At 36.9% G+C, this 22,290-nt stretch overlaps 1 protein-coding gene and 1 pseudogene across 1 annotated transcript; one reads left to right on the top strand and one right to left on the bottom strand.

The window, feature by feature from the left end:
• The first annotated feature begins 6,927 nt into the window (after positions 1 to 6,927).
• On the top strand, positions 6,928 to 8,464 carry LOC131649395 (uncharacterized; annotated as a pseudogene).
• A 9,014-nt stretch (positions 8,465 to 17,478) lies between these two features.
• Positions 17,479 to 20,010, bottom strand: LOC131643562 (tubulin beta-1 chain). The gene is made up of 3 exons (XM_058913814.1): positions 19,496 to 20,010; positions 18,508 to 18,777; positions 17,479 to 18,387 (listed from the first exon to the last, which is right to left on the bottom strand). The coding sequence occupies exons 1-3, from the start codon at positions 19,887 to 19,889 to the stop codon at positions 17,699 to 17,701; spliced, it is 1,353 nt and encodes a 450-aa protein (XP_058769797.1). The 5' UTR covers positions 19,890 to 20,010; the 3' UTR covers positions 17,479 to 17,698.
• Between the last annotated feature and the right edge of the window lie 2,280 nt (positions 20,011 to 22,290).

The raw sequence follows: 22,290 nt of genomic DNA, 5'->3' as shown, positions 1-22,290 counted from the left end.
AAAACAAAAATGGTTTAAATTTGTTGTTTACATCCACTATTGCGGCCACAATATTGTTGTTGCAGTAGCCTCTACAACGACATCGCACCGTAATTGTGATGTGATCTTCAATCATGCGTATGGTCACATCATAACCGTGTCAAACAATTTCAACAATGTTACATTAAATCATCTCACCAAAAGCTAAAATAAAAAGATCCAAATCTCATTCTGCTTCAAATCTAATGAAAAGTTATACATTTAACCTTCTCTTAATTGTGTATCTCAAGTACCTCTCAATTAGTATATATGAAACAAACTAAAAATCTAATATGGTGCATAAATGGAGTAATGTGGGTGGTGTCACTTTATATAATCCGTGGAAATTTAAAATTATTTCATACCCTAATCGAGTGCAATTGTAATAACAGTAAGCATACGCAGGCAATAAGAAGAGAGATATACCTCAATGAAACAGTGACCTAGAACACCAAGAGATGTATTCTGAACTTTAAAACCACTCAATTTTATCTCATCGTAGACCATACCAAGAACTACAAATCCTATAACTTCTGATGACGTGTAACACTCAGCACCAGTACAATGAATCCTTTAAAATTTAGGGACAAACAGTAAGAAATTGATCAAAATAGAAGACACAAAGTAATAACAAGGGCACATAATTATATTCTGTGGAAAAAAAATTAAAGAACCAGAACAATTAAGAAATAGAAGTCTATTGTTTGCTCAATGACTAATAACCCTAAGGTGTGGTTTATAGCTTAGATAAACAACCCGCTCCCACAAAAGAGGAGCTGAACCTCCAACCTGCAAAATATTAATTAGAGTGCACATCACAAACAAACAGGGAGCTCATAATCACATGAAACACTCACAAAATCGAGAAAATCATAAAAATAAAAAACCATAAAAATCACTCAATAATTACCAATATCAGGTATTTGTGGAATCCATTAAAATGAAAAACATATACTAATCAAAACAGGTGAAACGCATTATTATTCAAAAATAATAAATAGGACAGACATTAACAAACTTAACATTACCTGCAGTTTGAATTATCATTCAGACAAATTTATCACTCTAAAATTGAATCTGAGTATGAAACCCTAAAATCTACACATATAAAAAACGCTTGTAAAAATCTGCACAAAAAGAACATAAAAAGACATAGATCAATGAGCAGGAAATTGTTGTTTTCCATAAAATGCAGAACTTTAACAACATTAGTGTGCTCAGAAAATGAACAAAGAAAAAGCCAGAAGAAACAACAGAAAGTTCCTTTGAAACATCACAGAGGTCCATTTTAAAAAAAAGTTTTTATTTCATCAACACAAACCTACATTGAAAAACTGCAAACCAGATTGAACACAAAACTCATTTGACATATATTAGAGCATTTTGACAACATGTTAAGTGCCAAATTGTAGTTATTTTGTGTATGTAAATAGTGGCACTTATCAATGCTTTTTGTTAATACCGTTTGAATAATTCCCCGTTTTTGTGTAATTACGTTTACTTTACGAATACTTGTATTTTCATACACTTTTATACCGTTTGATAGTTTTGTTGTATTTTTGTAGGTATTCTTGTGTTTTCGGAGCCTTGAGGAATAAAGTGTCGAAGACACGGCTGCGAGAGCAAAGAGGAAATAATTCTGCTGTTCTGGTGCAGGGCGCTTCGCGCGCTGCAGGGCGCGTCGCGCCCTCTTTGAGTTTGAAGAACTTAGTCTGGCAGAAGATTGGGCGCGTCGCGCCGGATTTGGGCGCGTCGCGCTCTAGGGCGGTTTAGTAAATTTATATAGGGCGCGTCGCACCGAAATAGGGCGCGTCGCGCCCACTGCGAAACTCAGTTTTGTATAAATAGTTAATAACAGATTTTTTAGGTTTTTTATCACCTCTTCTTGACAAGTTGAGCTCTGATCCTTTTTTGGTAGTTTAGAGGCTTAGGAAACACCATTGGGTGCTACACCATGTGGATTGATCGTGGATCTGTCTCGATTTCATTGTACCGGTGAGATCTTTCCGGTTCATCTTCTCTCTTCCCTTTGTTTCATTCCAATGGTGGGTGTTGTATGTATGTTTCTACTCTTATTGTATGTATATTTGTGGATCTTGGGATCGTTTATATATTCGCTTTACAAATCATCATTGTTGTTGTTCTTGATCTTTTTGCTTAAATGCTCTGGATTTGTGTTGTTGCAGACATGGACACCATAGATCTTGATTAGGAATGATAACTGTTAGTTTCTGGGTTGCAGACATGGATTTAGGACTAACAATCTTAGTGGGTATCAAGTATAATGCCTCCGTGTTGTTTGTGTCGGTGGAGAAATCGCTGATGTGAATAGTACAGTTGAGCTTTCGTCGGTGTTGCAGACATGGGCACCGATGTGGCATCTCGAGTGATGCCCGGTGATGTTGATGCGTATTGTGAGTGTCGAGCGATAGATCTTCAGATTTAAGTATTCGACGGGTAGAACGAAATGCAATTCCATAACTATTTCTTTTAGGCTATTGAGATTGTTTATCTGTTTTTATTTACTTTTCCCGCATTTACCTTTCCGCACCCAAATCATGAAACTTAGAACGCGAGATAGTCGAACGGCAGTTCTTCTCACCAATCTCTGTGGACACGATAAATCCCGGATGAATATTTCCAAAAACTTTTGTTGCTTGCCGCTTTACCGCTCCAACAAAATGGCGCCGTTGCCGGGGATTGGTTGAGATTAATCGCATTGCGATGGTTTTATGTTTTAAGTTTCGTATAGTTTTGATTAAGTGTTTGGGCAGGTCATTTTCTTTAGGTTGCGTTTGAGGCGAAAGCATTGGCGTACCGCGAGGAAGTTTCTTACCATTCGCGAAACAATAAAGGCGTCGAGCTAACGACGTTAAACGAGCGCTTGTTGGGAGGCACCCCAACGGTTTTATTTTTCTGTTTTTCTGTAATTAAGTTGTGTAGGTGTTAAGTGGTGGCTCACTGAAAAATCTGTCTTTTTAGACTGGTCTGGTTTTTCTGGTGTAGGGCGCGTCGCGCGCTCATGGGTGCGTCGCGCGTTGGGTTGCTTTTGGCCAGTGACCTCTTTTTAAAGGGTCACTCGGCTCGCCTTTTTCCCACTTACACCAAGGCTTTATAGTATAGTATTTTATCGATTTATTTTTAATTCTTTTGTTTGTGTTTAGACTCAAATTTTGGCCCGATTACTTGGAGTCGCATTTGGTAATTCTCCGATTGTGATAGATTCAACATACCGGTTGTGCGGTAATGATTGTTCGAATTTGTACGTTGCAAGGTACTCGTTTATCGCATTCTATAGCATAGCATGTTTAGGAGACTTTTCATTTGTACAATTTTCATACTATTCATTCTTTTTGCATAACTTGCTCATGACTTGAATCACAATTAGTTATCTTTTTTACCATAAATGTGAGGTGGCTTTCCATTGTGTATATATGCGAGCGACCAATATTTCTTGTTTTAACTAGATATTATTATGTTTAATCTTTCGTCTGTATTGATTTTGTGAATGCACGAAAGTGATCAAGGCACTTGTTTGATTTTGAGCACAACTACCTAGCCAAATGTCATTTTACCTTGTGAGTGTGTGACCATTCGTACCCCCTTTGAGCCTTTTTGTCATTGTCCATTTTGTTTTTGAACTTGAGACATAGTTCACCCTTTTTGATGGATTTTGATTATCTTTGTTTTCTTGACCTTAACTATGATGTTTAGTTGGATTTTTACCTTGCCTTAGAAAGTAGGGAGTATTCACTTGATATTGTGGTTGGATTCAAGTTGGGGAGAGGATGTTTGAGTGCTTATGTTGTGATTGATATGAAGTTGTGAAAAGAAAAAGAAAGAAAAAAAAATGTGAAAAAGAAAGATAAGAAAAAGAAAGAAAAAAGAAAAAAAAAAGGTTTGAAAAAGAACATAACGAAAAAGAGTTTGGAATAAAGATTTGTGTTAATAAGTTTTGTGTTTGGTGTGAAACATGTGATGAAGAGAAAAGTTTGATTGAAATTCCTTTGTTTGAAACTTTGTGGAAGTAATTACTCCCTTAGGTTTAGGCAAGTTTTTGTTTCGATTAGCTTTAGGACTTATCACTTGTTTGTTAACCGAGCCACATTACAACCTTGAAAGCCCTTGTGATTCGTGCCGTTGCATTTTCAATACTATTTTTAGATGAATCCATAATTTTGTCTATTGTTTTCAAGATTGTTGGATGAGTGTTCAAAGTCCTCACCTTTCGGTGTTTTTCATCTACCGATGAGTTTTTGCTAGGCGTGATTCATTATTGAGCTTGTTTTGTTTTAGGATGTTTTGTATGAATTTTTGTACTTAGGAATCGTTTCATTTTCATGTTGTCGTTGTAGGATAGTGGTAAGTGTTTACTTTGTTCGTACGTTTTTGTTTGAACCGTACAATTGTTTCGTTTTTCTAAACTTTGTTGATTCTTGATTCTTTGGATTTTTACTTTTGCGATTTGAGTGTTTGGCCCTGTTTGAGGACAAACAGATTCTAGTTGGGGAGAGTTGTTAAGTGCCAAATTGTAGTTATTTTGTGTATGTAAATAGTGGCACTTATCAATGCTTTTTGTTAATACCGTTTGAATAATTCCCCGTTTTTGTGTAATTACGTTTACTTTACGAATACTTGTATTTTCATACACTTTTATACCGTTTGATAGTTTTGTTGTATTTTTGTAGGTATTCTTGTGTTTTCGGAGCCTTGAGGAATAAAGTGTCGAAGACACGGCTGCGAGAGCAAAGAGGAAATAATTCTGCTGTTCTGGTGCAGGGCGCTTCGCGCGCTGCAGGGCGCGTCGCGCCCTCTTTGAGTTTGAAGAACTTAGTCTGGCAGAAGATTGGGCGCGTCGCGCCGGATTTGGGCGCGTCGCGCTCTAGGGCGGTTTAGTAAATTTATATAGGGCGCGTCGCACCGAAATAGGGCGCGTCGCGCCCACTGCGAAACTCAGTTTTGTATAAATAGTTAATAACAGATTTTTTAGGTTTTTTATCACCTCTTCTTGACAAGTTGAGCTCTGATCCTTTTTTGGTAGTTTAGAGGCTTAGGAAACACCATTGGGTGCGACGTCATGTGGATTGATCGTGGATCTGACTCGATTTCATTGTACCGGTGAGATCTTTCCGGTTCATCTTCTCTCTTCCCTTTGTTTCATTCCAATGGTGGGTGTTGTATGTATATTTCTACTCTTATTGTATGTACATTTGTGGATCTTGGGATCGTTTATATATTCGCTTTACAAATCATCATTGTTGTTGTTCTTGATCTTTTTGCTTAAATGCTCTGGATTTGTGTTGTTGCAGACATGGACACCATAGATCTTGATTAGGAATGATAACTGTTAGTTTCTGGGTTGCAGACATGGATTTAGGACTAACAATCTTAGTGGGTATCAAGTATAATGCCTCCGTGTTGTTTGTGTCGGTGGAGAAATCGCTGATGTGAATAGTACAGTTGAGCTTTCGTCGGTGTTGCAGACATGGGCACCGATGTGGCATCTCGAGTGATGCCCGGTGATGTTGATGCGTATTGTGAGTGTCGAGCGATAGATCTTCAGATTTAAGTATTCGACGGGTAGAACGAAATGCAATTCCATAACTATTTCTTTTAGGCTATTGAGATTGTTTATCTGTTTTTATTTACTTTTCCCGCATTTACCTTTCCGCACCCAAATCATGAAACTTAGAACGCGAGATAGTCGAACGGCAGTTCTTCTCACCAATCTCTGTGGACACGATAAATCCCGGATGAATATTTCCAAAAACTTTTGTTGCTTGCCGCTTTACCGCTCCAACACAACACAAAACTCGTATTGATAAGAAATAACAGCATAAAGTTAATTTTAACAACACATAGGTTTATTCTTGAAAAAAATTTCATTTCATGAACACAAAGTTTCATTTCAATTGTGGAAAGCAGATCCAGCACAACGATGAAGATGAGATGCGGGGAAAAAAATCCATTTAAACAACACAAAGCAAAAATGATGAAAGTTCATAAATATGCTTACATATTTATCAACAATAACCATCTCGAAGCGTTCCTTGTGCTTGTTGACAACAACCCATTTGTGATAGATTTGAATATCAACAAACTCATTAGAAAGATGAATTAGGTTCTAGCCATGTCGAAGATGAGATGAAACCAAGCCTGAGATGAGATGAAAGAAAAGACGGAGATGAAAATTAGATGAAAGAGAAGACATAGATGAATATGAGATGAAAGAGAAGACAGAGAGATGAAGACAAATTTTAGAGAAATGAGTGACATAACAATGCATTGGGAACCATTTCATTTTTTGAAAGTTCTGACTTGTGAACACAGTAAGGGCAACTTTATGCATTGTCTTTAAATTTTTGTTTGGCATCGAACCATTAGTTACTAAAATAAATAATATTAAAATTGTTACAAGGCAAATTTGAGGTAAATTGTGTTTGAGTTGTAACCAAACCTGACATTTGGTCAAGAATTGGTTAGTTTAGACACAAATTACCCTCAAAATTGTGATTTGGCAAAAATATAAGCAAGGTTAAAATTGAGTTTTCCATAACCATTACTTTTTTTATATTATAGATATAGATAGATATAAAACATAAACAAGTAAAGTAAAGAAATTATCAAGAAAAGAAAATTTTGTTCAAGGAAACACCATTACAAAGCCTCCACAGCATTAAAGGCACAAAGACTCGATCAAGAAAATACAAAACTCATTCTTCATTCTCCTCATTATCACCACCAAAGTTTTAAATCATACATAAGGCTAAAATATATATTAAAAAGAAGAAGAAGTAAACTTTTAATTGTGTAATGTAATCAAAGATCTTAACCACTGTGTGTTGAGTAAGAAAAGGGATCTTCCATGTGTTAAGCATCTTATGAATTTTCCCCACGGACCATAAAATAAGGCATCGGTTGACAGCTATTCTGATTCAGATTCAAATTATACAAATGCACCAACCATCGACCTTCATAAACGAACATTCATCCAAGCACAAATTTGTTAGCGAAAAAATTCCCAACCAGTTTTAGTCACTAGCTTTCTTTTCCTTTAAGCCATGGCTTCTAAATTTATCTTAAGGAATTTGGTTATAATCTCCCTTGTCATGTTTCTAGCCCTGACAGGCACTCTCGGTAAGTCTCCACACTTTTTTGAATACTGGATTATATAGTATAGATACTTCTAATCGAATACGTGTTTGGTAGTATGATTCTTAAGTCTTAACTAATGAACTAATATGGTAGTGGTGAAATCAATACAGGAGGAATAGAATGTGAGAATTTAAGCACAGAAACATGTTGATTTGCGGTTTCATCTAGCAGCTGCGTTGCATAGGTACCGGTACGTACCCAGTACCCGGTACGGGTACTGGTACGGGGTACGGCATTTTTAGAAAAACTAAGGTACGGGTACGTTAGTATAATGCTTTAAAAATACAATTATAACAATAACTAAACAATTATATTATTTAAATAACGATAAAATAATATAATTAAAAAATAATTTGCTTGAATAAATCACACTTAAAAGTATTAATAATTCATAAAATCAAGGTTGAAAATCAATATTTTCTTCTCCAATGAATGCAGCTTCTAGTTCAGGTTCATCGAGAGAAAGAGTAACAACTTCAAGAATATCATCTCCATCAAATAGATTCAATTCATGTCCACCAATATCCCACATCTTTGTTACTCCTTCATTATAAATCTTACTCTTTCTTGAAAGAAGACGAAGATTTGTATGAACAAAAACTAAATCCTCGGCTCTTTTTAGATTGAGCCTATTCCTTTTCAATGAGTGAATGAATCCATATGTGCTCCAATTTCTTTTCAATGAGTCTATTTCTTAATTTTTCTTTCAGTTTTTTATTTATAAACAAAATAAATAAATAACCTAATTTTTACTTAAGCCCAAATTATGTTATCCAAAAAAATTTAATATCGAAAGAAATAAAAAATTTTGGGTACGTGTACCAAATGTGTACCGGTTGGTGTACCAAAGCAAAATAAAAAATAAAAAATTTGGTACGGCTTCGGTGCGTACCGTACGCGTACGGTACGTGTACCGGTACCCGGTACGTACCCGGTACCGGTACTTTACCTAAAACGGAGTACCCGTGCTTCACAGTCTAGCAGCAAAAGGTGTGTCCTCGAGAAACATGTGAAAAGATTAGGAGAAGAAGCATACACATGCAAAACATCAAATATTAAAGCTGATAAACTAAAAGATCACATTGAAAATGACCAATGCATAAAAGCTTGTAACTTAGACAGAAAATCACTTGGGATTTCATCAGACGCACTTCTGGAATCTCGTTTCATAGAGAAGTTATGTTCTCCACAGTGTTACAAGAGTTGTCCAAATGTTGTTGATCTTTACTTCAACCTAGCAGCTAGTGTAGGGGTGTTTCTTCCTAAGTTTTGTGATATGGATGATGTTTGAGTTTGACTGTTTACAGAATAACTATAAGAGAGAGAATAGAAATTCTAGCTCAATACAAGTGTTAATATTTTAATACAAAGTTTTTTTTAGTAAGCAAGTTGTATTAAAGAGAGAATTAAAGGTTCTCAAACCTGTTTACATCAAGGAAAAAGGGGGGGCAATCCCACAAAAAACGAGAGATTACACACCAATTAGCACTACGAAATAAATAACAAGGGGTCTTTGTTAAATTCGTAAAAACTACCAATGGGATAAGTAATATCTCCTATAAAAGCCCACTTCCACACCATAATCTTAATGCTCCAAATCAAATTATCCACATTCCACACTTCCTTCCTAAAGCACACCCCATTTCTACAAAGCCATAGGGACCATAAAATTGCTAACCAAACCACTCTTAATTTACCCTCTTTAACTTTCTTTTTTTTACAAAAAGATAACCAATCCATAAAGCCACTCAAACAATCATCCTCCACCCCTCTAACCGGTTTCCCAATCCACCTCGCCACCGCACCCCATACCACCCTAACCGAAGAGCAATTGAAGAAGGAATGATTCCGGCTTTCCGAATCGACACCACAAAAAACACACTTTGAATTATCTACCGTAAATGAAATACCTCTATGCATGAGTAAATCTTTAGTTGGAAGCCTATTCACAAAGAGTCTCCAACTGTTAGAAAGTATAGGATAAATATTTCTAGTATCGTCTCCCCAGGGATTGATGCGATATTATCGCCGTTCTACAGCTTAGTGTACTTTGAGTTAAGATTCGGGATGTTTTTAGTGTCATGAAAGATAAATAGCATGAAAAGAAATTAAAGACAATAACTTCGGGTTTAAAAACGGTTTAGTAAAACTGTGTCAAGATTAGTTTTCGTTAGCTTGCTTTTGTATATACTCTGATGATCATGTATATGAACATATCAATGATTAATACAATCACGTATCCTCTCGATACTGTTTATCTCTAAAGCAGTGTCGTGATTGTTATTATGTTAACCGTCAGATGATCTCTCATGCCGACAGTTGACATAATAACCTTTAAAGTTTGATACAAGTGATTATCAACTCACAAATCTATCTCTAGAGTTTGATTGTTGATAGATGAATACCCTTTTGGTCAAGATTTGAAACATATCTCTCAATAGTGTATCAAAACATCATATAAACATGAATACAAAGATATTCACCATATATTAATCACCAACAAGGTTCATATACAAAAGATCAAACTAAATACATACTCTACAAGCTAACTACCTCTAATCTTGACACATGAGAAGTTTAGCTATCCATAGCTTCAACAACAAACATCAACACAAGACCTCCTAGCATAGAAATTCAAAGATGATGAAGAAAAATGCTTGAGAAATCTTGAATATGGATGAGTTTTTCTTTCTTCTCCTCTTGCCCTAGAGTGTGTGTGTTGTTAGAATGAAAAGATAACAAGATAAGATCCACAAAATATCTCTAAGTGCCTAAAAGTGGCCACTTGAAAAAGTACCGCCGCTTAGCGCCATGACGGCCGCTAAGCGGTCCTCACAAAATATCTGCTTCCAAGCTGGAGGCCGCTAAGCGGGCTGAGGCCGCTTAGCGGAACTTGCTGAACACAGATTTTCCTCTCGCCCCTGTAAAGCGCGCTTAGTGGCCGCTGAGCGGCCCTTGCTGAACAAAAATCCTTCCTTTGGCCTCCAAACTTGCTCCAAAATGCCTCAATACCTCCTAATACTTCCCAAAATGCATAAAACCTACAAAAAGCAAAAGAAAAGCTTAAAATTAATATATTTACTACCAAACTAAATGTTATTTATTTACACGATATCAAACCGTAATTAAATGGAAAGAGTTGAGGAAAATTATCAAAATACCACAAAAGTTATCCACAATTATTCACATTTTGGATTCTAACACCAACCAAACGCCTTTACTTTGAACGGAACCTCCACTTTCCAAACCAAACCCAAAGCCCCATCATCTTTGTTGAAAGGACCGAAAGGAATACGATTACCGGCATAGAATTTGTAACAAGAAGCCACCGTGAAAACTCCTTCCGCTTCGGCTCTCCAAACCGCCCCATCACCTTCAAGATTACGAGGCCCTCGGCCCTCCAACAAATTACATAAGACATCCAAATCCGACTCAAGATTATTCTCGGCCACCACCAATGGATCTAATCCGAAATTCCCCCACTTCCAAACCCCATTCTCCCATCCGCCTATTCCCGCCACCGCCACTTTCTTCAAACAAGATAACTTATTCAAATCCGGGAAATTATCCTTTAGACAAAACGATTCTAACCACTTAGCTTCCCAAAAAGGAGTGGAAAACCCATTCCCCAATTTGAAGCCCACCAACGACCCCACCGGATCATCACAATCACCCTTCCCAAAATTGCCAATACCCATCATATCCCTCCACCAAAAAGAATCAACAATAAAAGAAAAAGATGAAGAAAGAGGAGAAGAATTAGGAAACTTACCTCCACAAAAAGCCTTCATAGTTACATCTCCATAACGAGCTTTCAACAATTTATACCAAAGACCATCCTCTCCTTTAATAATTCTCCATCTCCATTTATTAAGAAGCGCCATCTTAAAGTCCTTGATATTTTTCATGCCAAGACCCCCTTTATCCACCGGAAGGCAAACACTCTTCCAACTAACCCAATGAATCCTCTTTTTCTCATCCATCCCTCCTCCCCACAAGAAATTCCCTTGGATTCTCGAAATTTCCTTTGCCACCGTAACCGGCAATTTGTAAAAAGACATCGTGAAAATAAAGAGAGAGGTTAGAACCGACTTCAAAAGAGTAATTCTACCTCCCAAACTTAGAAAACGATTCTTCCAACACAAAAGACGTTTCTTCAATTTAGACACAAGAGGAGACCATGTCGCTATCTTCCTCGGATTGCACCCAACAACAATACCAAGAAAAGAGAACGTCCCTTCTTCTACTTTGCACGAAAGAACATAAGACGCCGCCTCCATAAAATTCTTACTAACATTATAGCCAATCAATTTACTCTTGTGATAGTTTATGCCAAGCCCCGAAACAATCTCGAACGCCTTAAGCACCGCCTTAATAGCCCACACATGCCTCCACGAGCCCTCACCTATCAAAAGAGTATCATCCGCAAATTGAAGGATGTCCACCGCACACTCCCCCTTTATATCGATACCTTTGAATTCCCCATTCTCCACCGACTTCCTTACTAAACCCGCCAATCCCTCCACAACCAAAACAAAAAGAAACGGCGATAATGGATCACCTTGACGCAAACCCTTTTCAACCACGAACTCCTTAGTTGGGCTCTCATTTACCAAAACGGACATCTTACTTTGAAACACCAAGATGTCCATCCATCTCCTCCATAAAAGACCAAAACCCATTCTTTCTAACATATACCTTAGGAAATTCCAAGATACTTTATCATAGGCCTTCTCAAAATCCACCTTGAACATTAAACACCTTCTCCCATCTTTTTTGACTAAATCCACCACCTCATTTGCAACCAACACCCCATCAAGAAGTTGTCTACCCGGAACAAAAGCATTTTGTGAAGGAGAAATAATCTCATGGATCACCTTTTTCATCCTCCCCGCTAAGAGTTTAGAAATCGCCTTGTACATACATCCCACCAAACAAATAGGCCTATACTCATCCAAAGAAACCGGATTTGTGACCTTCGGAACCAAAGATAAAAAAGAAGAAGATAAAGCCTTTGAAACCTCACCCCCCGAATGAAAATAATTGAAAAACCGCACAAAATCCTCCTTAAGAAAAAACCAACACCTCTTAATGAATAAAAAAGAAAATTCATCCGGCCCCGGACTTTTAGAACTACCGCAACTCCATATAGCTTCCTTAATTTCTTCTTCAAGGAAAGGAAGCTCGAGAGAAGCGAACACAACGGGAGAAATACTCGCAAAAGGCACACCATCTAAAACCATTATATCCGAAACATCTTCAACAAATTTACAAGAGAAATGCCTACGTACCTCCTCCTTTACCTCCTCCACTTTCTCAATCACGCCCCCGGAAGTAGAAATAGGACCCAAATGATTAATTCTTCTCCTCTCTTTCACCACTTTATGGAAAAACTTACTATTTGAATCACCATCCTTAAGCCATTTAATTCTAGACTTTTGAACAATCATGTTCTCCTTGATTCTTAAATTCAACCAAAACCTCTTTTCCGCCCCTTTTCTACTTGAAATAGTATCCTCAAATAATTCTTCTGGAGCCACCTCCAAAACATCATCCCCCATATTTAAATCCCTCACACTTTCTTCCACTTCCAAATCAAATTTACCGAACACATTTATATTCCACCAAATAAGCTTTTCTTTCAACCTCCTTAATTTCTCTTTTAAAACAAAATCACCCCTCCCTTCCACATTCAAACCTTTCCACTCCTCTTTAACAAAAGGGATAAAAGAGCTCAAAGAAAACCATTCGTTGTTAAACTTGAACGGTTTCGGTCCCCAGTTTGTATTATCCTTCACTAACCAAACCGGACAATGATCCGAAATATCTCTCCTCCCAATAAGTTGCCCCACCACCCCCCACAAATTCACCACGTTATTAGATACTAAAAAACGATCTATTCGACTCATAGATCTCCCATCACCACTATACCACGAAAAATTTTTCCCTTTACATGGAACATCCACCATCCCACTCTCTACCACAAATTTCCCAAACAAAGCCGCTCCATTATCTCCTCCACTATTCGTCCTCCCTTTACGTTCACTATTGTTTTTCGTAGCGTTAAAATCCCCTCCGATTATCCATTCCCCATCACTATTAGCTCGTTTCAAATCCAACAAACTTCTCCATAATTCTTTTTTCTTCCTAAGACAACAAGAAGAATAAACGTTAACCACATAATAAACATCTTCCTTCCATATCACTTTGTTTCCCAAAAAACCTTCACCTCTAAAACTATGTATGACTTCCACTCTATCCGTTCTCCAAAGAGAAATAATCCCTCCCGACATACCCATCGAGTTAGCAAAAGAATACCCGACACCCACATCGCTCCAAAGACTATTGACCAAAAACTCCTCCGTATTTGTAAATTTAGATCCTTGAATTAAAACAAAGTGTATAGAATGTATTTCACTTGTGACTTTGAAATATTTCTTGATTTCTCTTTTTTAGACTTGCAAACATAACTTTATGAATGGATGTTGTTCGATCAAATGTTTTGTAATGGAGAGTTTGAATATATAGAGACTTAATTGAACCGTTGTAAGGTATCGTCCAAGAGATTAGTGCGCCGTTGTAGAGACTGTACTAGGGTGATAGAAAATTTAAACACAATTTGAACTATGAGTGATTTGGAAAGGAAAACATCATAGGATAAGGCTTCAGAAGATAGAAACTTGGTCATTAGATGATATCAACTGTGTCTTGTATCAGCGGATAAGGATGAGTTGGCTTTTTTTAGTGTTGACCGTTATTATTCCACACAATGATGTGCCAGATCCATTTGGTGAAAACCATGGTGTTAGACGATGGTGGACTTGTTCATTAGGGTGCTAAGAGAAAAATTCAGAGCTTGTTTCAACGCATTCTACCAGCCACTTTGTACAAACATGAGAACAAAATTAGACGTATATATTCTTCAAAACCACTTTGTTTTAACAATATTTTTTACAATGACAAATATATTTATTTTGAAGAATAATTATTAAATATTTAAGATATAAAATATCATAGGATTAAAAACTATCAAAGGTTTAACTTGATCACGATATTATAATGATATTTTAACTTATATGTTATGCTTGAATTAGAAAAGGATGCATTTGAAGATATTTTAACTTATATGTTATGTTGGAATTAGAAAAGGATGCACTTGAAGAATTGATGGTCCGGAAACAGTTATGTTGATCTCCATTACAAATCAGTTTAAGATTTAAGATGAGTATGGTGAAAAGTGGAAATCAGATAGTGTAACTTATTTGGGATATGAACCAACTTTTATATCTTGGGTCAAGTGGAATGGATTTGAGGGGAATCTGGTCTTTTATATCTGAGCATTAGGCCAGCCTATAACAGTTTTTCCCAAGGCTTTGTCGGGAATTGAGTGGGTCAGGGAAGGCTTTAGTGATTTGGTCAGCCTCTGGGACATTGTCCAATGTGTGTTAGAGCTAAAACGTTTGGAGTTTGTTGAAAGATTAGTGGGGAACACGCGCATTAAATGTGGTTTTATCATTGTGGTAATGTGACAACTTAGGACTTGGAGAGGTTTACACTTCATTTGATTTCACTCAAATTTGCACGCTTTCCCCAATGAAGAATCTAGTCATTGATTTTTTAACCCTTTTCTAACGAATATGGATCATTCATCTGCCTTCGTCTACAAGTAGGGAGTGTTGAGCGTTTTGGGAATTTGTTGCAACCCTTGGCATTTTAGCTTATTCACATTCAATTTCTTAGTGAACATTTTCGCTTCTTTTCTCCTAAGAGAATTCATCAGAACAGATACAGCTTCTTTAATCAAAATCCCTACTCCTTCATTCTTTTTACTTAATCAATCTCCTCCTTCAAGTATCTTCCTAACTTAAGTGTTTTCTTCAGGATTTCATGTTTTTTAATAAGGATGAGTGATAATATAGTTAACTTAGTGAGTGATTCCAAGTGTGAAACTTCTTTTGCCTCGACAATGGGGACATCCCCTGACTTTCATCTCCCTCTACTTAATCATAATCACCTAGAACTAAAAGTCATACCTTTATTTGATGAATCTGATTCGGCAAGGGAATTTGTGGAATCCTAGGAGGGAGGAACTTCTTCGTTTTACTCATTAGAAGCCTTTTTATCTAATGTTGGTTTGGAGGTAAATCTTGTCGAGATCCTTATGCCCATCCCTTCTTATCCGAGGAGGAAATACAAGCTAACTAGTAGAGAAGGGAACATGATAAAAGTTTTATCCAACTTTTTCATAGGTCCGAAAACCATGAGCCCACAAATGCTAAAGTATAGGCATATTTGGACCTTCAAGGTCGGCCAAATTTAGTGAATTACAAATGGGTCTATGCAAAGATGGTGGATACCCTTTCTGTTATGAATATTGAGGCAGCAATAGAGGTTGTTAGAACCATTTTCGTCGACCCTTTAAAATGGTTGGCTCTTCGAGTGAGTCTGAAAGTAGAGGATATGCAACTCTTTTGATGTTTGTGTGATCCCTCTCTATGAGTGCCTATTCATGAGGATAGGACTGTGGTTGCCTTTCTCTGACTTCGAAGAGGTCGTCCTTAAACATTTGAAAGATGCTTCTTTTAAGCTTCATTTGGGATCCTGAGCCTACATGAGGGTATTTCAGCTATATGCCGAGTATAAATCTTGAAAACCTTCCTTTAGATTGATTTTCAACTTGTTCCATCTAAAATACTCTTCTCCTTACGGCCTTTGTGACCAAAAGGTCATTAGTTTCTATCTGGGCCATCATTGGTTAAACCCCTTAACCTAGGAATGGGGATATTTTCTAGGGTGTTTTTTTGCTGGTGATGCCCTTTACTCCAAAGGCACATCTCACATTGTGGTACTCCCCCGCCAGGTCTTCTCGTTTCTGTAGGAATTTATTTTTGATATACGCAACCATGTGAAGTTGACGTCTCTGCGTCAAATGAACTAGCACTAACTTGTGGCCTCGAGCGCACTGCCCTCTCCCTACGAACGACTGCATGTTGGGATACGCAATCGTGCCTCAACCTGTTATGGTTTTCAGTCTTTGTTCCTATAATACAAAGCAAAAAACAATATCACAATCATGACAAGTATAACTCGGAGATGCATTTCCGTAAAACAGAAAAGCAAAATCCAGAAATCCGGAGATGCATATTCGTAAATTTGGAAAGGCAAAAAAATCCAAAAAATTTTGGAGTTGTATCTCTGTAAAAATGTGCGACAACGAAAATTTCAGAAAATGCAGACAATGCCCTAAACACCAATAAATTTGTATGCATGTCTAAATAAAGTACCTATTTTGAATATAACTACAAACTAATGCATCTTAAATGACCTATATTACATAAAACATGCATCCCAACTCAAAAATAGAAAGAAAATGAGAAACTTGTCGATTGAGAATTGTTGTGCGAAAGTTTGAATGGAGTGAATGAAATTTATTGGGATGGATTGCAATGCAGTTGAAGTAGTGTTGAAGCTTGAAAAATGACACACTTGAATCTTGCTCTGAGCTCTTTGAAGGGTTTGAGAAAATGTAACAAATGAAGAAGGAAGGGAGAAGGTTCTGGCGCGAGGTATATGAATTAAAATATGTTCGGACATGCATCTCTGTAAAACTCACTGAACGTAAAAATCAATGTTTTGAATTAAGTGATTACGGAGATGCATCTTCTAACACATTTTTGAATAAAATCCCCGGGTGATTTACTCACTCAAGCGTTGAGTGTGTATAATTTGAATGCAACCGAAAATAAATATTTATAATCTAGACATTTTTATAACTTTTCACTATGATGAACTAGCAAACCACTTGATAAACTAATATGCTTCAATAAACCAAGTTAAAAAATCCAAAAGAAAAATTAATTATTGAATAGTACACTACTTTGATTTTAAAAAGTTGAATGCATTGTTATTTACACTAATATTCCACAAAGTTTTTTATCTTACACCCTTAGAACACAAGTTTTAACCAGAAAAATACAGATATGAGAGGAATTGTTGTAAGAGAGAGATATGAGGGTGAGGAACAAAGGCACCCCAATCCTCCCTCACCACCCCCAAACTCTCCAGAAATCCCAATCCTTCATTCCACCTTAAAACTTATATATAATATTTCATTTATGTATTAATATTTCTTAGATTCTGGAAAGAGTGGTGTTTTGGTATCAACATGGTATTTGTGTACTACATGTCAAGCATTCAGCTTCAGTGTAGATGGTAATATTTTTGGATCACTGAAATAATGTACCAAATTGTTTACAGTGTTTGAAAGAAAGAAAAAAATGGTTCTCAGAGTTTTAATAATTGTTTGATAATTCACTTTAGTAGACTTGATTAGGAGAATTTTGGAACACAAGGAATTTAAAGAATCCAAACCCTTAACATGACTAATATGGATTATATGCTTCAATCTTTCAGAAATTAATACGCGTCAGCTTTAACAAGTAAAACATGGGGAAAAGGTCATTCATAGAGTACCACACACACAAACAAAACACACGGTTAAAGATACTAGTTAAAATACTAGTTTCTAAACTTCCTCTTCCTCCTCCTGGACTTCTTCCTCATCTTCAAAGTCATACCCCTCTTCGTCTGCAGTAGCATCTTGGTACTGCTGGTACTCAGAAACAAGGTCATTCATGTTACTCTCGGCTTCAGTAAACTCCATCTCATCCATACCCTCTCCAGTGTACCAATGCAAGAAAGCTTTTCTTCGGAACATAGCCGTGAATTGCTCACTCACCCTCCTAAACATTTCTTGAATAGATGTTGAGTTGCCGATGAATGTAGAAGCCATTTTAAGACCGGTTGGAGGGATATCACAGACGGTTGATTTCACATTGTTGGGAATCCATTCAACAAAGTATGATGAATTCTTGTTCTGAACATTGATCATCTGCTCATCAACCTCCTTCGTGCTCATCTTACCACGGAACATGGCAGATGCTGTCAAGTAACGCCCGTGGCGAGGATCAGCGGCGCACATCATGTTCTTGGAATCCCACATCTGTTGGGTCAGCTCAGGTACAGTGAGAGCCCTGTACTGCTGTGAGCCACGAGAAGTGAGTGGGGCAAAACCCACCATGAAGAAATGCAAACGAGGGAAAGGAATTAGATTCACTGCCAGTTTGCGAAGATCAGAGTTCAATTGACCAGGGAATCGGAGACAACATGTAACACCACTCATTGTGGCTGAAATTAGATGGTTCAAATCTCCAACTGCAACAAAACAATAAAATTCCAAAATTTAGATTACACAGATTATACACATACATTTGCATATAAACAAACTACAACGGAAAGCAATGCAGCAGAAACATAGGATGATGGTGAACTCACAGCTTGGAGTGGTGAGTTTAAGAGTGCGGAAGCAAATATCGTAGAGAGCTTCATTATCCAAAACCATACACTCATCCGCGTTCTCAACAAGTTGGTGGACAGAGAGTGTAGCATTATAAGGTTCAACAACAGTGTCAGATACTTTAGGAGACGGAAACACAGAGAAAGTAAGCATCATTCGATCAGGGTATTCTTCTCTGATCTTGGAAATCAAAAGTGTTCCCATTCCAGAACCAGTTCCACCACCAAGGGAGTGGCAAACCTGAAACCCTGAAAAGATTCTGAAACCATGTTAGCACCTAAATTTCAAGTAAACAAAACAGAGGATAATACCAATCAAAATTAAAAAATGCACACACATCCCAGTTACATCACAACTACTGTATCTGCAGCAAGAAACTAATCTATCACAGCGCATACGGAACTGCAATCCTGTTCTCACATACTAATCTAGAATTTCAAGTAACTCATAAGAAAAATGATAACATCTTAACATACACTCTACACAATCGAGCTAAGCAGAGACACCAGAAACACGACACCCAGAAAGGCAGAAACAACCATAATACTTGGACCCCGTGAATAATTTGAAAAAATTGAATAAACTAAAACTAATCTCAAGTGCGTCAGACCGATAGACACACTTTTTTCAAATGTGTCAAGCTAATTACATAACAATTCAAATAAATAAAAAAGCCTAAACACGCATAAATTTCTATATCGAGATTACATTTTCTACAATTAAGCCTCATTCATAATTAGCAATAAAATAATTTTAAAAATAACACACTGTATTGTTATGTAAACACAATTGTGAAAATTATCAATAAATTGAAAAAGGAACAGTAGAATAACCAAGCAATTTTACAACGGAAAATGATTAGAAAATATATCAAAATATGAAAAACAAAAACCAAAAAATTCGAAGAGAAAAAATAAACCTAAACTATCAAAATCAGCTGTAATTAGAAATTGGAAGAAAGAATACCTTGAAGACAGTCACAATTCTCTGCTTCCTTCCTCACAACATCGAGTACCGAGTCAATCAACTCAGCTCCCTCGGTATAGTGACCTTTCGCCCAGTTATTTCCGGCACCGGACTGTCCAAAAACGAAATTATCCGGCCGGAAAATCTGTCCGTAAGGACCAGATCTGACACTGTCCATGGTCCCTGGCTCCAGATCCATGAGCACAGCTCGAGGTACGAATCTTCCACAACTCGCTTCATTGTAGTACACGTTAACTCGCTCGAGTTGCATTTCAGTGTTCCCTTGGTACCTTCCGGTGGAGTCGATCCCGTGCTCCGCGCACACAACCTCCCAAAACTTGGCTCCGATTTGGTTCCCGCATTGTCCTCCCTGGATGTGAAGAATCTCACGCATCTTGAGTACTGAGTTGGAAGAACGAGTTTTAGAGTGAGAAAGTAACTGAAGAAAGTTCTAGAGCGAGAAATGAAAAGATCAATGAGTAATGTTTAGCTAGTTCTATGCGATATGATCGAAGAAGAAAGAGATTTATAGCGGGTAAGTGACAGCGTTAAGTGGGGCTCGGTAATTTAGACGGTGCCGTTAGATTTAAGTGGGAATTTTGAAAAGTTAACGGAAATTTTGAATTTGATAAGGAAGATTTGATCCTGTGCAGTCTTGCTTATTTGTTCTCGGTATCAGGATTTACACGTGGACGGTTTCGATTAGAGTTTTCGGAATGATAAAACGGTGACGCTTGTTAATGGCGAGTGTAGAAGACGCGCTTTTGAATTTGCATGTGAGAAGGTTGCTTTAAGTGGTTTTTTTTTCCTTTGGGGCACCCGGCACGTGAAAAGCTAGCTGCACGTGATTGCGGGCTGGATCATATCATGTGATCAAAGCTGCACTTCTATTCTACTATGCTTCTAGGAAAAGCATCACGATTATGGACTCTAACTCACAAGTTTTAGGAATGGCAAATGTGTGTCCGTCACGTTTATGTCCGTCTCGCAAAATATTACAAAAATATTTAGAATATTTAATAGGCGTTATTGAAAGTGTTGACTTAAATTTTCGTTTTTATAAAAAAAATGCTGATAAAACAGACATGTTTGACAGATTTGACTCATCTTGTATTTTCTATTGCGATATTTTTGTGTCAAATTTATAATATTTGAAGTTAAATATTGATAAAAATAAAAAATTGTATTTAAACTTATATCGTTTGATTTTGATCTAACGACCGTAAATATTCTGAATGTGTAAATGCCGGAAATTATGACATCAATGGATTTAAATTTCATGACTATGCTTTCATGTGCTAGTTAGATAGATGCATTTTTCTTTTCCGATATTTGTCAACTATAATTTATTTATAATACTTAAACTGTTTAAGAAGTTAAATATAAGGACAAATGTGTTAGAATGATTATGTTTCTATATGGTACACAAGTAACTACTAAAACGGTTCCTAAAATGAACCATATATGTATATTTGGATTTTGGACATATATTTCATAATAATGTCCTTGTTTCCTTTGAGGCTGGTCCATCAAAATGGCAGTTAGTGCACTCAATTTTCCACCCTGGTGTGCAAACTTTTCTTTCACTCCAGCCAAAGATTGATGGTGGAACCCATTACAAAAGAAACCCAGAAAACATTGTAGGGTCCTTCTTCAATAGACAAGTGTAGAAGCAATGAAGTCATATTCCAATTAAGAGCAGAGGTATGGATCACAAAAACCCTTCATGACAAAGTTATCATCTTCTTTCACTGTTTTCTTTATGGATCCAATGCTCAACTATAAAATAATCATCATTATAAAATGAATTGGTGTACTTTAACACATTCTTTATGCTACCAAGTTAGTACTTAGTTAAGACTTCATTGTCATAATTCATATTAGTAATAATTTTATAATTATGTTTACTAGGTACATGTCCAAGCGAATGCAGGGACTGGTAAAATTAATATGAATCTAGGTGTACTTTCTCATCAACAAACAAAAAGTATGACATATATATACTTGAATAACAAGCAATGTTGCCGCAAGGGATCTCTAAGCATAGCATATATGAGGCCTCTTTAATTTGCAAACAACTTTTATGAAAGGATAATCACATCTTACCACAGATTATATTGTTGGGATATATTTAAAAAAAAAAACAATTCTTGAGATTTGTTAAATAATTTGTGTATTTGGTTGTATGGGGTAATAATTCTATATAGATCTGCTTTGTTATGTGCTATGAGCCGGTCAGACGGACCAATAACTACAGTTCAGAGAGCATATTGATTCACTGCATCACTCGCTGAGCAATTATGTTATTTTGGTCTAACGTGAAGGTGATCCAAAATCCATCCGACGAATCTCTTCATTTCACGCTTAAAGATTACCAAGGTGTTATAACCGCCCTACTATATAAGAACGGATGACCATTTTCCATATACAATTTGAATTCAAACTTCATTCACCCATCTTATTATCATACTGACTTGGGCGTTGAAGTGATAATCTTGCAAGCCAATACCTATTTTCACCTCACCGGAAGCTCCAGTTCATCGTTGCAACCAGCAACCTCCGATCAACAATCAATTTTGGTTCCCCGCGAAATAGTGGCACCATCTGTGGGACATATGAGTCTTGTATTTTCCACAATTTGAACATTCTTATCTTGATTCATTCAACCAAAGTTTTCTAAATTTGAATCGCATATCTCTATTTTTTATCTCCTTCGATCGAAGAACAACTACACTCCTCAAATCTCCACCAATTCAACAGGCAATGGTAGGTTTTAAAGCCACTAGCTCTATCGT

The sequence above is a fragment of the Vicia villosa genome, linkage group LG1 (genome assembly GCF_029867415.1).
Source record: "Vicia villosa cultivar HV-30 ecotype Madison, WI linkage group LG1, Vvil1.0, whole genome shotgun sequence".
Taxonomy (NCBI): domain Eukaryota; kingdom Viridiplantae; phylum Streptophyta; class Magnoliopsida; order Fabales; family Fabaceae; genus Vicia; species Vicia villosa.
Note: the sequence above shows the minus strand (reverse complement) of the source record. Positions and strands in the feature narration are given on the sequence as shown.

Excerpts from the sequence above, each read along its gene's own strand:
- LOC131643562 (XM_058913814.1), bottom strand. The coding sequence starts at position 19,889 with ATGCGTGAGATTCTTCACATCCAGGGAGGACAATGCGGGAACCAAATC. Across the intron at positions 18,778-19,495 it reads GAATTGTGACTGTCTTCAAG|GGTTTCAGGTTTGCCACTCC; the intron begins GTATTCTTTCTT and ends GAATCTTTTCAG. Across the intron at positions 18,388-18,507 it reads TAAACTCACCACTCCAAGCT|TTGGAGATTTGAACCATCTA; the intron begins GTGAGTTCACCA and ends GTTTTGTTGCAG.